The sequence below is a fragment of the Prosopis cineraria genome, unplaced genomic scaffold, assembly GCF_029017545.1.
Source record: "Prosopis cineraria cultivar Desert tree isolate PC_DT_omini unplaced genomic scaffold, ASM2901754v1 PC14, whole genome shotgun sequence".
Taxonomy (NCBI): Eukaryota; Viridiplantae; Streptophyta; class Magnoliopsida; order Fabales; family Fabaceae; genus Prosopis; species Prosopis cineraria.
The window spans coordinates 30,978,029-30,993,987 of record NW_026555345.1 but is presented as its reverse complement, the minus strand read 5'-3'; the positions used below and the strand labels follow the sequence as shown (position 1 = coordinate 30,993,987).

General features: G+C 34.5%; 3 protein-coding genes across 3 annotated transcripts; 2 read left to right on the top strand and 1 right to left on the bottom strand.

Annotated features, from left to right (window-relative positions):
* Positions 1 to 469: 469 nt before the first annotated feature.
* Positions 470 to 4,564, top strand: LOC129292529 (alpha-(1,4)-fucosyltransferase-like). Its single transcript, XM_054930089.1, has 3 exons — positions 470 to 1,109; positions 3,466 to 3,639; positions 3,729 to 4,564. Exons 1-3 carry the CDS (start codon positions 642 to 644, stop codon positions 4,293 to 4,295), a joined length of 1,209 nt encoding a protein of 402 aa, XP_054786064.1. The 5' UTR covers positions 470 to 641; the 3' UTR covers positions 4,296 to 4,564.
* A 1,300-nt stretch (positions 4,565 to 5,864) lies between these two features.
* Positions 5,865 to 10,029, top strand: LOC129292229 (protein disulfide-isomerase 5-2-like). The gene is made up of 5 exons (XM_054929792.1): positions 5,865 to 6,246; positions 6,723 to 6,826; positions 7,089 to 7,459; positions 8,158 to 8,459; positions 9,263 to 10,029. The coding sequence occupies exons 1-5, from the start codon at positions 6,037 to 6,039 to the stop codon at positions 9,578 to 9,580; spliced, it is 1,305 nt and encodes a 434-aa protein (XP_054785767.1). The 5' UTR covers positions 5,865 to 6,036; the 3' UTR covers positions 9,581 to 10,029.
* Positions 10,030 to 12,017: 1,988 nt separating this feature from the next.
* Positions 12,018 to 14,062, bottom strand: LOC129293997 (uncharacterized). Its single transcript, XM_054932169.1, has 2 exons — positions 13,079 to 14,062; positions 12,018 to 12,181 (listed from the first exon to the last, which is right to left on the bottom strand). The coding sequence occupies exon 1, from the start codon at positions 13,902 to 13,904 to the stop codon at positions 13,332 to 13,334; it is 573 nt and encodes a 190-aa protein (XP_054788144.1). The 5' UTR covers positions 13,905 to 14,062; the 3' UTR covers positions 12,018 to 12,181; positions 13,079 to 13,331.
* Positions 14,063 to 15,959: the final 1,897 nt, after the last annotated feature.

Below are 15,959 nucleotides of genomic sequence, written 5' to 3'. Positions count from 1 at the left end.
ACTTGGGTGATGATAATTTAAAAATATTTTAAAGTATTATTCAAGTCAAAAAAATATTTAGACAAATTGAGTGCATTATATCATTTATTTTCTATCTAATAAAAATATAATATTTAAATATTATTAAATATAAATTAATTTTAATATTAATGATAATAGAGAAAAAAAATTAAGAAATTAAATATGTATTTTATTATAAAAATAAAATTAATTAAAAAATATTATACAAAACTTTATTTAAAATATTTAAATTAAATATTTTAATTAAATAAATTATAAATAATATAGTGTATCTAATTTATTTAAATATCTCTCATTTAAGTCATGAGATTTCCCTTGATTTTAATAAATTTAGGTCAAACTTTCATAAATTTTTGAATATATTACAAAATGAATAAAAACTATTGTTACCATGGATGGCATAAAATTGCATCCGATGAATAGCCTTTGAAATCTGCTCCTGCCACTCCTACCGTCCAAACAGCCCCTAAGGACTGAAGAGACATATCTACCACCAAACTTGAAATTGAAAGGAATGGAAGTAGGAAGGAGAAGTCGCCTTGGACTCCATTTTCTATCTCATGCACCCTCCATTTCTCTGAACATCCTTCACAATCCTCTCTCTCTCTCAAGAGTCAACCATGTCACCCAAGCCCGTTAACTCCGTCACCATCGCTGCCATGATTAGTTTCAGTTTCCTCATCCTTTTCTTCTCCGGTGTCCTTGAGCTTCCTTCCGCATCTTCTTCCGTCCAACCCATCCGCGATTCCATCACATCCGCATCAGAACCGTTCACCGACCTGGTGGGTGCCTTCAGGAAATGGGACTCTCAGGTGGGTTGTCCCCGGTTCAGGCAGAAACACGGTGATCTTAACCTGCTAAACACATCAAGGGCTTCTTCTTTGCAACAGATTGGCGGTGAATCGGAATGTGGAAGCTTGAAATCGAGCCATGTTAGCGTTTTGGTCAAAGGCTGGACTTGGATTCCCGATAATTTAGATAATTTGTACTCTTGCCGATGTGAGTTGAGCTGTTTATGGACTAAATCTTCTGTTTTAGCGGACAAGCCTGATGCCTTATTGTTTGAAACTACCACGCCTCCACTACGGGTAAGTCTCCGATCGAAAATGGTTCATTCCTTTGATTAATTCTGCTGAAATTGGCGTTGCTAGTCGTCTTCACAGTTTTGGTAATGATGGTGGGTGCCGTAGATTTGAAGAGTTTCCTTGTCTAAAAAAATTGAATCTTATATGCTGGAGAAGGATAAGGGTATTAATCAGGGTGATATTTCCGGTCATTAATGAGAACATGATTCATAGCCTTGACTTTGCCTAGTATCCGTATCCTTTATAACTTGTCGAACTTTATGCATGCGATTTTATTCTATAAGCGGTCAAGTTGAGGGGGAAATCTATAATAACGAAGCTTTTTTCCTTTAGATGTTTCTTAAATTATTTGTATTTCACAAGACGTAATTCCTGCCCTGAAACATGGACATGTATACTACAGAACGTGTGTGAAAGGGTAGCTAACAATTATGAATTACAAACAGCAACTGATAGTTCCCCTCTTAATCTGTTTCTGTAACAAGGGGGAGAAAACCCAAATTCCAGTCTACTAGAAGTTCAAAATTTCAAATTGAGTACAATGAGGAATTAAGCACAAAGATACAGAAGAAAAATGGAAGTGGGAAGATCAATGAAGAAGAACGCCTGGCAAAGAGAGAGAATTGACATAATCCATGCTCCTGTCCTTTTCCATTTGCCCTTCAGTAATTCCTTAATTTCCAAGTGGGCCCTCTCATTCTATTATGCTTCCTCGTGTCAAATTCCTCCATGTGTCCCGTAGATATCTGAGCCTCCCATTTTTAGCATCAGCTGCAACTGTGTTGCCCTTATGGTAACTAATTCTGGAGAAGCATTATTCAGAACACTGGACATTGCAGCGTGAAACCTATTTATAAGCTATAGGCAAAAGAAACATTTTCTTTTTGAGGCTGTTTCACTTTCATCCCAGATATTGTTTTAATTATCATCTCCCCAAATGTTTGCATAAATTTTTGATATCTTCTTAATTGCTTCTCGCATCCAAATTTTTATTAGGATTAGTTTACTGTCTAACGTGTAGCTAGTAGAGGTTGCAAACATATTCAACTGGCCTAATATATGATCCCAAAACAGTGTCATCTTAATTTGTATCCTTATCTTTTCTCTTCCTCCTTATAGGCTATATGATGATATACTTGGCATGGTGTGTAATATCTACGTTTGCATCCTCTAATTATCACATGTTCAACAGGTCAACTAGTTCTAATAACCATTTGGGCGGCATTAGGAATTAGGAAGACATCAAGAATTTTCACAAACATGCAGGACGAATTGACAAAAATAAAACATTTAGGATGAAAGTGAAACTAGCCCCCAAACTTAAGGGGCACAAAGTACTCATGGCTAAGTCACACCTGCACTTCCTTATATGGCTCAAGTGTCTAGACATGACTTTGTTTGAGATGTTGATATTGTGGTCATAAATTACATGCTTACTGCACACAACACTGAAATTGAGTATCTCAATGTTAATTGAAGTGATTATTAGCCTTACAAGTTTTGAATTCAAGGGAAATACTAGAAAATCATTTGGTATTTGTTAGAAACTTACAATTGAAGCCTTGGAGAAGTTGGTACACTCTTGAATCTTGAAATGTTAGCCCAATGTAACTGTTGTGCTGTAGGAATTTTGTTCTCCTTTATATGAATTCTATGGTTTATAGCTGTTAAGCATACAATTTGTTGAGCATTTGTTTGTTGAGTGATATATTAGAAGAGTTAGTTGGGAATAAGTACAATAATGTGCAATCTATATACATGGCCCTACTTAGTAGGATAAAACATTTTGTTGCTGTTGTTGTTAAATTGATGTTGCCTTGTTCTCAATTTATAAATGAGTTTCAAGATCTTTCTGCTCTGACTTTGAGCATAGAGTTTCTTTACTATAATTCAACATCAAGAGGACAGACTTTGAATTTTATCGATTAATGTTTATTTTGCTTATCTTGATTGCTAACTTAGGCAGGCATAGAAGTTGCAAGGTTCCTTTTCTGGCATATTTTCTGACCAAGATTTGGAATGCCATTTCGAAGTGGGATGCTTTTCTCTCTCCAAATGAAAATTGAACCCCTTTTCTTTTGTATCATACCCTATATTCTAAATTTTTAACTTTACCTTTCTTCTTTGATTGGATTATATCTGTAAGGTGTAAAACTTTATATTCTCTTATAATTTGAGAAGTACACTCAAACATAATCTCTTATTTTCTTAAATAATACTCATTTTACGGTGGTCTTGCACAATGCAATCAACTAACTTAAAAATAGTTCAGTGTTTTTTGCTATTTGTGTGTTTGCCTACTATTTGAAATTCTATTTTTGGTTCAGTTTATTTCATGTCTTTATTGTTTTGATTTCAGAGGCGAATGGGACAACCACTTCGCGTATACATGGATCTTGAAGCTGGCAGAAGGCGATCTGGCCGGGAAGATATATTTATTAGTTATCATGCTGAAGATGATGTACAGTCAACCTATGCTGGTGCTCTGTTTCACAACGGCCGAAACTATCATATCTCTCCTTACAAAAACAATGTAAGTGGTTTGCCATTAAATATATTAGGATGATGGAATGAAAGAAAAATTTGGGCTCATAGTACCTAAATCTTATTTGTGATTTGTAGGATACGCTTGTTTATTGGTCTTCATCCCGGTGTCTTTCTCAAAGGAATGAACTTGCCAAGAAACTACTTAGCTTGCTGCCACACCATTCATTTGGCAAATGCCTTAATAATGTTGGTGGTCCAGACATGGCTTTATCCTTTTATCCCAAGTGTGCCAATGATGCTAGTGTTACCCCCAATTGGTGGGACCACTTACATTGTGCCATGTCTTACTACAAGTTTGTTCTTGCAATTGAGAATACGTGGACTGAAAGTTACGTGACAGAGAAGTTATTTTATGCCTTGGACTCTGGTGCGGTTCCGATATATTTTGGGGCGCCAAATGTTATGGATTTTGTCCCTCCGCATTCTATAATCGATGGCAGAAAGTTCAACTCCCTGGAAGAACTAGCTTCGTATGTGAAGACCCTAGCTAATGACCCAGTAGCATATGCCGAATACCATGCATGGAGAAGGTGTGGTGTATTGGGTAACTATGGAAGAACTCGAGCGGCGAGTCTTGACACACTTCCATGCCGGCTATGTGAGGCTATTAGCAGAAAAGGTGGAAGAAATGCTAGAACCTAGGAGTATTATTTTTTGCTGGACATGTAGGACTGCTTGATGGTGATAGACAGATTAACGATGGATCATACAGGCCGTGTGATCTATATATAAGAAACGGATTGTTTTCCCGAGGGAACCAAGAAATTGATGGTTATGATTGAGGATGAATCCGCTGGTGAAGCCAGATTACACTAGTTCATTGTTAATATATCATTTTTGACGCATGGGGAATATTGTGAGATGCATTTGACAATTCTTTGATGATAGTAAATACGACAGGTTTTTCCGCCTCCTTTTGACCGAGCTGATAGTAAATATTGTGAGATGCGTGGGCTGAATTCATTCCTATTCTAATGCCTTTTTCTTCGGTGTCTTGAAATCGGATGGAATTAGGCAGCGGAGTGGAAAAACTAGTAAATCGCAATATGGTCTAATTCCAAATACAACTTTATAAATCAGTTTGTCAAAACTGAGGAGCCAATCACCGTGGTCAAGAACAATGTATTTCGCACCCACGCAATCAGACAAGCTGCAGCAAATTCATGGGACGCGACTCGCAAAGTGGTGCTTTCCTGTTTGGCCACGGGACCTGAAATTTGCATAGACAATGCGGCTGTGTGACTACATTTCCAACAGCATATTAAAATAATTTCAGTAATTTAAATATATTAAATTGAGTTACGGAAGAAAATGAATAAAAATGTCACCCATTTTATCAAAGGGACCTGCATTAAGTGTGCATCATACACATGCAATGTTATAAAGCGAAAGTGATAATGTTTTGCGCTCTAGCGATTATTATTATTATTATTTTTGCCAACATTCAAACCTTAAATCGCTTAAGTTTATATATATACTCTCTCTGTAAAAAAATATAAAGTATTTTTAATCGAATTTCACCTTCTAATAAAGTAGTTGACTACTTTTAAACTAACTTTATTTTTTCATATCTATCCCTATTAAACACCCAATAATAAATATAAAATCATTTATTAATAAGGACATTTTTTAAAAAAAGCAATCATTATATTTCAAAAGATTAAAAATGTTTTATATTTTTGAACATTTAACTCCTCAAAAAATATTTTATATTTTTGGATGGAAGGAATATATATATATATATATAGATATATCTCGTTTTTACCATTTTTCCAACAGTATAGCTGGTCAAAAATTTTCCAACAGTATCTATATATTGAACAAAATATTATATAAGTGTCCGTGATAGTTTATTTTTTATTTTTGGAGGATGAATGGATATTTATTATTTAAAAATAAATATTATTGATGATATTGTTTATTTATTGGTGATAGTGTATTTATTATTTAAAAATAAATATTGTTGGAAATATTTTTTTAAAATTGATAAAATCAACAATAATTAGACGCCAAATAAAAAAATCGATGAATTTTAACTTCCATGCCGGAACACTCACCAGCTCTGAACGAGCAATGGCGAAACTGATATGCCGATTACCAATTTTTTTTTTTTTACTTTTTTTTTTTTGGGGGGGAATGAGGATTACCCTTCTCTGTGTGGGGAGTAAATGTATCTGATTCATTTTTTTAACTTCGATGCTGTACATGTGTTTGTATTTGATTCTTTTTTTTTTTTTTTTAGCAAAGTATTTGATTCATTTTAAAAAAGAAAAAATAACAAAACTGATATAGTGGGACTGTCAAATGAAAACCAAGAAGCAAAGGCGAGTCGACCGGAAAAGGAACGTTGAGAGTGGCCTTGTTATTGTTGATTGGATCGAGGATGAAGCGTTTGGTGGTATTTGTTTTTCTTTTTGTTCATTCTGTGCTCTTAAATTTCTCGTCGCTTTCTTCCGCTGAGCTATTCTCGGTGGATGGCACGGTGTTGGAATTGGATGAATCCAACTTCGACTCCGTCATATCGACTTTCGATCTTGTCTTCGTTGACTTCTACGCTCCCTGGTGCGGTCACTGCAAGCGTCTCTCTCCCGAGGTACGCGCTTCTTATGTCCTCTGATTCGTTCTAGATGACAGCTTTGGCCAGCTCTTAAGCTTAGATAGTAATAGTATTCAACCTTTCAAGGGGTTACCCATGGTTTTGCGAGGAATGAAAAAGTTTTGATTTTGATCTCCACTAGCTTAGAATTACCAAATTCAAATTCAACTCCGATCCAAGTTCAGACATTGTAGGGCGATCTAGCAAAGGAAACTACCCTGCCACACCTCTGTTCTGTTTGTGTATTGCCTACACAAGAGAGAGTTGTAAACTAGTATTGGTGTTATTTATTATAGCAATGCTTACATCTATTGAGTTTGAACATCCTAAGAGGTTAGGGCAGGCGGCAACAGATTTATAATATAACATAGCTATTCGTGTTTGATTCTACTTAGTTAGGTACTTTAACTTAGTTATTTTTTATGTTTCATTTTAATTGAGACAAATAAAAGATCTGATTAGTTGCCTTGCAGTTAGATGCAGCTGCCCCTGTACTTGCTGCCTTGAAGGAACCCATTATCATTGCAAAAGTAAATGCAGACAAGTTTACCAGCCTTGCAAAAAAATATGACGTTGAGTATGTTATTCCGTCCCTTTTTATTGCTTGTTGAGATAATCTTTATTTATTTATTTTGATAAGATAATCTTTATTTTAACAATTCTGATTTTTTTTTTTTTCCTCCCGGTTTTCCTTACCTTATGAGTTGATAGCACTAGACTAAAATATAAGCGTGACAGGATAGCAGTCGGTCCGAAAAGTCTGATGTATTAATTGTATAAATGCTTTTTACTGGGAATGAAGTCATGAACTGATGTAGAAAATTTCTTCTGTGATGTAGGGCATATCCTACTCTTATGTTGTTCAATAATGGTATCCCCACTGAATATCGTGGACCAAGGCAAGCAGATTTACTTGTTCGTTACCTGAAGAAGTTTGCTTCTTCTGATGTTTCCATCCTTGATTCAGATTCTGCTATCAGTGACTTTGTTGAAGCAGCTGGAACTTTTTTCCCCATATATATTGGTTTTGGGTTGAACGATTCAATGATTGAAAAGTTAGCCCAAAAATATAAGAAAAATGCATGGTTTTCTGTAGCTAAAGATTTTTCAGAGGATGTTATGGTATTATATGATTTTGATAAGGTACCTGCTTTGGTTTCCATTAACCCAAGTTACAATGAGCGGAGCACTTTTTATGGTCCATTTGAAGGTTAGTTTGCACTTAAATGATTATTGATAGTTTGCAGTTGAATAATCACGGATAATTTGCATTTATCTTATACTGGTTAGTACTTTGTAAATATCGTTTCCCTGTACTTACACATCTCTTGCTATTTGCCTTGGGTTTAACACTTCCTGGATTATGTGCCTGCATCGCTACTTTGATGATGACATGATGGTCAATCCATTTATGATGCTAATTTAGAAAAGGTCTTTTTAAGCTCCAATTGCTCGTGTAGGAGGTGCATTTTGGTGAATATATATGATGGGCAGAGACCTGTTGGTCAGTTAAATTTACAGCTTGTATGGTGTATAGAGGCTTTTGTATTTTCCCTTGCTGTTTCTATCATCAGATATCATACGAGTAGCATATGAATAATGACTGGAGTTAAAATGATGCATAATTAGTTGGTCTGAAATGCAGCTTTTATTGCAGGTAACAATTTAGGTAGGTGAAGAACTTTAGTACATTATTGATGGCACATTTTTCTTCTTAACATGATGTGAGTTCAATGTCAACAATACACCCACACCCACACACATGCATACAAAATCGTGTCTGTGGAATGTGAGTTCTTCCGTCACATCATAATGCTTTATTCATCATTATTAACCGCTATTTATGCTTCAACGTGGATGCATCATGACATGGTTTTTGGTTTGTCATGCTCTCATTTTAAATGGCAGAGGAATTTCTGGAAGATTTTGTTAAACAAAACCTGATCCCTTTAGCTGTTCCTGTATCCCATGACACACTGAAGTTGATGAGTGCTGATGGGAGAAAAATTGTTCTAACAATTGTGGAGGATGAAAACGAAGAAAAAACAAAGGAACTGATTAAGTTATTGAAGGCTGCTGCATCTGCAAACCGTGACTTAATATTTAGTTATGTTGGGGCTGCACAGTTGGAGGAATTTGCAGAAAAATTTGACACCAGCACTAAACTACCAAAGATGGTCATTTGGGATGGAAGTGATGATTACCTTGCTGTAAGTCTCCGCATTCTACCTTACAAGGAATTATTTTTCTTATTCTACATATTGCTCTCTAAGTGATACCTGATTTCCATTTTCCATATCATGTATAATCTCGAGTTTACATTTTTAGTGTCTTATCAATTAGCATATACATGTATTGAGTATAATACAACATTTCAAAATTTATGAATATACATAGGTCAACATTTTCAGAGGGCTATGCGAGACTTGAGATGCCTTAGTATGAGTAGTTCACCAATCTTCTTACAGTTTCATGATATTGGTGTACATAATGGTCATTAAGTCACAAACTATTAGGATCAAGTGAATTGTTTAAAATTTGGTGCAAATTGTTGGCATTCAATCTTCTTTACTCTTCTTCGTGCCTTGTCATTGATTTTATTGCAGTATCTAATTGGAAATGTGACGGCCTTAAAGGTCAACAGCGTCTATTTCCCCTGTTATAGTCTGATGCTTCTATTCAATTTAGCGTACATATCTGTGCTATGACCTAATCACTTCGAATAATGATGATTCTTCAATATCACATCAAACATATACTGCAGACAGGATTAAAATGCCCTTGTTCATCATAAATGTTCAACAAGTCCTTCTTTCATGCGAAACTTTCAAATATCCTGTTTTACCTTTCACTTGATTAATGCATGAGGAGTATTTGATTTCCATCCTGCTGTTCGCACTACTTAAAACTTCGCTTGCTATAAACAAGCATATTAACTTAAATCATATGTTTGATGCTTACTTTTTTCACTCAAATTTCCATAACCAATTGTTTTTGTTTTAATGATTTTCAGGTTGTTGGGTCTGAAAGCATAGATGGGGAGGATCAGTCGACCCAAATAACTAAATTAATAGAAGGGTACAGAGAAGGCAAAACATTACAGAAAAGAACTAGTGGCCCTTCACTGCTAAAAGTAATCCATAGATCATTCGACATCAGAGTGGTTTACATTTTTGTGTTTGTGGTGGCTGTATTGATGCTTATTCAGACCTTGTACAAAGGAGACGATGATTATGAGAGAGTGCCAAATCAAGACCGGGGTGATCATGCTAGAAGCTCTGTCATGGAGGGTCAAAGCAAAGAGTATAAACCTGGAGACAAGCAAGATTAAATTAACACATTGGCAGCCTACTTAAAACTGACCAGGGACATTTCGCAGCATAGCTTCTGGCTCTGGAATCAACATGCCTATTGGGGAGCCTAGTAACTACGGAGAGGTTTTAAGTTTCCTTTTAGGGTGGCGCTGAATATCTCCATTTTGATGTGCCTACTTCTATTAGTTCCTTCATAGCCTCAATGTGGCTTTACTTGTACAATATTGTGATATGTTCAGAGGCTGCTCTTCCCTCAATGGCGGACATTTATGAGACCTGGATGATGGATAACAGTTTTAAGCCCTTCAACTGCAGATCGCAAGTTATAATGACTATAGCTCGTTTAGTGACAATGCGATCACAATTTCATTGAAAACATCTAATGACTGCACCATGTTTTCTGCTAGGGATCCATCCTCAAATCTCGGTTATTATTTGTTTATATGGAAGCTATGTTTTTTTTTTTTTCTTCCCATTTTTTTGGGTTCGTTTGCTTATATGTTGATGGCATGACGTTTTACAATACAAGTCTTACTTGTTACTTGTCTGACTAGTCCAGGAGTAATTATGTCAGTGCATTAGGCAAGCAATTATTACAAATTAAAATTAATCCTTCACATAGTCACGTGATTATCAAAATACCTTCTCTCGAATTCCGCTTCATTGACTTCCCCTCCCCTTTGACCGGGGGAAGACAAATCCTTCCTGCAGGAAATATTTTCCTACGTGTGAGAGGACCAAATTATCCCTGACAAGTTCCTTGCGGCTTCACGTCTAGTTAGAATTTGTTGATTGATATTATAGCCCGGCCGGCAAGTAAAGGATGGTCATCGGCAGGTTATCTTGAGATGGAATTATGCCATGAATGGGCATTTTCTTATCCCCATGCATTTTCTAAACTATCGCATTTATTTAATAAGCATCCAAAATTTTTAAAAGCATTCCTTTTGATGCAGTTACTTTCTCATTTTCCACTGCATTATATGCATTTTTCAATGTGGCTTTCTCTGATGAATTGTTGGCAGTGTTTCATTCCACCTCTATGGAGATCCTCGTGTCCAGCTTGTGAGCGTGATGCAAAAACTGGATTACCTTATCCGCCACCTTCAGAATCTATAAAGCGAGAAAATGACTCATTTTAAATAAATCTCTGCCTTGCAGTTACAGATTGTCTAGCTGGACTCTAGATGCTCTTAAGATATGGCCGTCCCAAATATATTTCAACAATACTGGGCCCAAGCTCGGACCAAATATATTTTTATTTATTTAATGTCATTATGAAATTGACATAATGCATTCGAGATACTTCCCATCTTAAAAAAAAAAAAAAAAGATACCATAATACACTTAAATTAAATTAATATATCTAGGAGTGTGACTGTGCGTGACCTGCATTATGTTGATTACAGAGAGATTTAATTGAAGAAAGTTTAATCAGAGTAATTATTCGAGAGTTTGAATTAAATAGATGTCCCAAATTTGAAAAGTGATGTTATATATACTTTGAAGAGAATAAGGTGTGTGCATGAATAAGCATTCTGCGGTGATGCTTGATTTTTAGCATGTATTGTAAATTTAATATTTGTCGGCTTTTTTATATGAAGGAGCGGAAGAACAATATAGGACAAGAAAATGACTGATTTAGTTGCACCGTCAGTATTTAATTTGTGATATCTGTAATCCACTTAGCTTGCATCGAATGCTTATGGTGTAAAATAAATAATGTAACATCAAATATAAATGGGTTTGTAGAGAAAGGAGCTAACATTGAATATGATGAAAAGATTGAACGCATGAGTTAATTGCTATTAGCTGTATTCATGAGATAGTGGTTTTCAGTTTTCATAAACATGGATTGCAAGCATATCTTGAAATCATAAGATTAAATAAATTTGTAGAGGGTGAGCACAGATAAAAAGATTACATGTGATCAGTATGATGATAATGAGCTTATTTTCCAGGGCGTTGGTGTTAGAATTTCGAGCTATCCTTCAATGTATGGTCCTCAGGTCGTGAATGCTAATATTAATATAGCCATCATCCACCACGCTTCATCGTCTTCTGTTTTCATATATGCTTTTTTTCATTTGTTGGTGACCTGTGGGTTGGATGAATTGAAATTATTCACAACGGATCTATTTTCTGTTCTTATTCTAAACCTTTTAACTTTGAACTATCGAGATAGGCATTATATTAAACATAATATATCCTACTTAATGCAAATCCTCCTAACTAAAGAGATTGCCATTTCGACAAGTGAAAAATATTTTTTGTTAGTGACTTTACTTTTAATATATATTTCAAATATTGTTATCGTCCTGGCCAAAAAACTAAATTGGTGATATATTCAGACTAAATCAAAACCAAACACACACGAACGCACGTAGCAGGCAAAGAAGCCATGCATCTAGCCAGTGCTCCGTAAATGATATTAATATATAGATTATAGAACAGTCAACAGAACTCTTATATTTAAATGACTTGGATCACGGTAATCTTATTTTTTAAAATAATCCCTCTTGATAATAAATTGTAATGAAGGCAGAGGAATCTGAATAAAAGAGTACTCTTGTGCCATATTGTCGATACAGACGGACCCATTCACCATAACTTGAGCCCTGCGCAGTCGAAATCTCAATTATCATATAGAGTTGGATGCTTCCTATGCATTCACTATTATATTATTGCACGGCCCTATGCCTATTAATTAATTATCAATTGAAAATGCAATATAAACCAAAATAATTGCCATGATTTTTAAAGCAAATATATATACACTTTTACCTGGACCAAAATCTCATTAGACATTAAGGCAGTTACGCTGCAGATGACCGGTGCTTCCTCACTTCTAAATATTTAAAATTGATCCCTCCAACTTTTAATTTTATTTTTCAAAGCTCCCACCATTAATTAACTCTGTTTTTATGCTGTTAACAAAGTTTGTCATGATAGATTAATGCAATATGCTGACATATGACATGGAAAAAATATTTTTAATATTATTTTTCATTACACAATTTAGCCTTATGTCATACTAGTACCGGAAAGGACCCAACACAATTAACTAACAACAACATGTACGCTTGCAAAGAAATAGACCACATCAAATCAAGCCCTGATTGTAAAAATGTTTTTTTTTTTGAAACCCTAATTAAGAATTAAGAAATCACATTCACCTATGGATATATACCAAAGTCAAATAATTTCGCACTCTTTCCACAGTGGTCCAGCGCACGATTATAATCCCCACATGGAGTAATGTAAATTTCACTCATAATATGGCCGTCATCACATGAAATCCAGAACATCCATGTATTGTATAGGGCACATTTAAATGTCAAATAATGCCAAAACCATTATATTTAGTTTTTTATGAACATAGGATCAAATTGATTTAAGTAAGCATTGTCTCTACTCCCTGTTTGTACTAAAGTAATGCAATAACTCGGGTTTCCAAACACCGGTTTGTCTTCACAAATATCAGAAACTAAAAAAACAGATAAAAAATGAAATACCTCTATTTTTCTTAATGCCGACAAGAACGCCAGCACATTTCAGCGAGCCAGGAATCTCCGAGATCAGAAAGCTTATGGGAATCGGTGGCTATCGTGTCCATTATTATTTCTTCTACACAAAGCTCCGCCAACACTTGAGGAAAAAAAGAAAAAGAAAAAAGAAACACGAACACTCAATATAATACGACACTTGAGATAAAACATGTACATATCAAAGTCCATTGTCTGTATATGGGACAGTGTCCGTGTTTCTTTAACTTCTCGTTCCTCTGGAACTCGGAAGATGAACCAGAGATTCAGAAACGGCACAGGTTCTCTTGCAAGAAGCAAACAGACCGATGAACTCAAAACGATTACTAAGACTCCTCGAAACCTTGGTCACATTATTGGTCCAGAGACTGCTACTGGAAGCAGCTTCTTCGTGACGATCGTAATCGCTCTTAGACTTTGAGCATTCAACCAAAGCAGCAAAGAAAGGATCCCTCTGAAAGCCACCCTGAACGGAATTCTTCTTCCGGTCTTCAAGACGAGTGGTCGTTGGAGGAGGCAGCGGCAAGAGTTTGTGGGAGGGGGAGGATCCGATCTTGGGGACGTGATTCTTGGGGATTCCGGGAAAATGTTCCCAAGAGAATGGGATTCGGGAGATTAATCTCAGAGGGGTTGCGGGACCGAGCATGGAGTCATCATGAGAATGCATTGATTGATCGAGCGAGGAGGAGGAGGAGGCAGCGGAGGAGGGGGATGAGGAGAAGGACGGAATCCGGCGAGAAGAAGGGCGTTTTCCGGCGCGGTGGAGTTGGTGGTTACGAGCTGCGGAAGAATCCATAGGAGATTGGGAGCTTTTTGGCGAGGAAGAGAGAAACAGAGATGAATAGAAGGACGTGCGTGCTAGTTCGCTATACCTGTTTTTGTTGTTGGCAAAATTTATACGGCTAGCTCGTTAACGAAGGAGGAACTCAATTTTATTTAATTATCTTTTTTAAATTTTACATACATAAGTATATTATATTTATGCTTTTGGTTCTTATAAATTATATTTATTTTCAATTTGATCTTTCTAATTTAAAAATTTGCAATTGAATCCTCATAATTAAATGCATTTAATTAATGGCTTATAAAATGTCTCCATGATATAAAGCACTTATATATATATATATGTGTGAATGAGAGTTGTATATATAACATAGCATAAATATTTTCATATGTTCACAATCAATTTTACAAATATATAATCAAAATCAATATGAACTTTTATTTTTTTAAATTCTGCTTGTCAATTCATGACATAAAAATAATAATAAATTTTTTAACAATTTCTTTCTTAATATAAATTATTGTTAAATTAATAAAAAATTATCTTGCATCTTGTTGTGAAGTTTTGTTTTTATAATTTTTATGTCAAAAAAAGTTAGTTCAATGGTTGCCATTGTCGTCAGAAGAGGTAGTATAGATTTTAATAATATGTCAATCAAATAATAAAAAATTAGATTTTTCAACCTCTATAGACATAATTCATCCATAATAATCAAGTTATAAAAATTAAGATTTTTGAACACATCAAGCTCAACAACGTTATCATTCATCCAATTGAATCTTTTCTTAGTCAAAAAAAAGAGTAAATTTTTTCAACAAAAGTGCAAAATATTCCTAGCATTAAATGATTTAAATGTACTATTAGAATTTAAAGATATGCTAAATATAAGAAGCTTTGTTGCTTGCCCACTTTATCTATTATTTAATTCTTTCAAAATTGATAATTTATAACAAATTAAATATATCAATATAATAATAATGCCAAATTGTTACTAAAATTTTGTGTCAATGAAACCAAATTATATCAAATCAAAACACAATCCATATCGGGAATGTCAATAGTTTAGTTGTTGCAATGAATAAATAAATTACTTTCTTCTAGAAATCATCCCATTCTAAAAATAATCTCTTAACTTTTGAATAAATTATTATTAAATTTTAAGTCAAGTTAAATTCTTTTAGTATTAAATATATTTAAGAGGTTGAAAATGTATGATTCCCACAATTTACTTTTTTAAAAAAAGTTAATTAGGGGTTAATGGCCCTTAAGCACTTTTGCTTCCACCATTGAATAAGAGTAAGACAAAATATGAAATAAAATAAAGATAGAGGTCATAAAGCCATGTTGTGTATAGGGTGGCGCATATTCATACAAGGTTTTAGTGAGATACATAGAATTAGTAATTTGAGTCAAATTTAAATGCCAGTTTAAATAAGTTATAAAATAAAAAAAATTAATCATTTGTTTATCATTGCAATTTAAAATTAATAATAATTCAATCTCTAAGCTCATTGTAATTTAATTTAATTCTTATTCAAATTGGAGCAAATTCAAACGTAGGTGACGCTTTAGTGACATGGGGACTGGCTGGCAGGGGAAATGGATTGCATTGAAATAAATATTCTAACTTACAATTACAAAAACAGCTTAAAATAAAAATCAAATCTCATTTGCTTTATTTTGGCCTCTTAACTGTCTATCATTTTATAGAAATATAATGCATACGCAATTGCTTGAACTTCACACATCTCCGCATAATAAATTCCCCAATTTCTCGTTATAAATACAACACGTCCCAAAATAAATGCGCAGCATACCTGTTTGTCCCTTTCCCAAATTTATTTTCTCCTCATTGTTTTCAAACTTGTCTCTGTCTCTGTGTTTTCACTTCATCTTTTTAAATTTAAGTATAAACAATTTTAATTATTAGATCTCCTTACGGAATTTACAATTTTTTCAATTTAGCTCTTCCTATTAAAGCTAACTCTGATGCTATTTTTGTTATGTTAATAAGAGAGACTGTTATAATATTAAAGTAAGATTAATCACGTATTACTTGTCTTTGGC

Coding starts and splice junctions, on each gene's coding strand:
- LOC129292529 (XM_054930089.1), top strand. CDS start 642: ATGTCACCCAAGCCCGTTAACTCCGTCACCATCGCTGCCATGATTAGT. Junction 1,110..3,465: donor CTACCACGCCTCCACTACGG/GTAAGTCTCCGA, acceptor TTTTGATTTCAG/AGGCGAATGGGACAACCACT. Junction 3,640..3,728: donor TCTCTCCTTACAAAAACAAT/GTAAGTGGTTTG, acceptor TGTGATTTGTAG/GATACGCTTGTTTATTGGTC.
- LOC129292229 (XM_054929792.1), top strand. CDS start 6,037: ATGAAGCGTTTGGTGGTATTTGTTTTTCTTTTTGTTCATTCTGTGCTC. Junction 6,247..6,722: donor GCAAGCGTCTCTCTCCCGAG/GTACGCGCTTCT, acceptor GTTGCCTTGCAG/TTAGATGCAGCTGCCCCTGT. Junction 7,460..8,157: donor TTTTTATGGTCCATTTGAAG/GTTAGTTTGCAC, acceptor TTTAAATGGCAG/AGGAATTTCTGGAAGATTTT.
- LOC129293997 (XM_054932169.1), bottom strand. CDS start 13,904: ATGGATTCTTCCGCAGCTCGTAACCACCAACTCCACCGCGCCGGAAAA.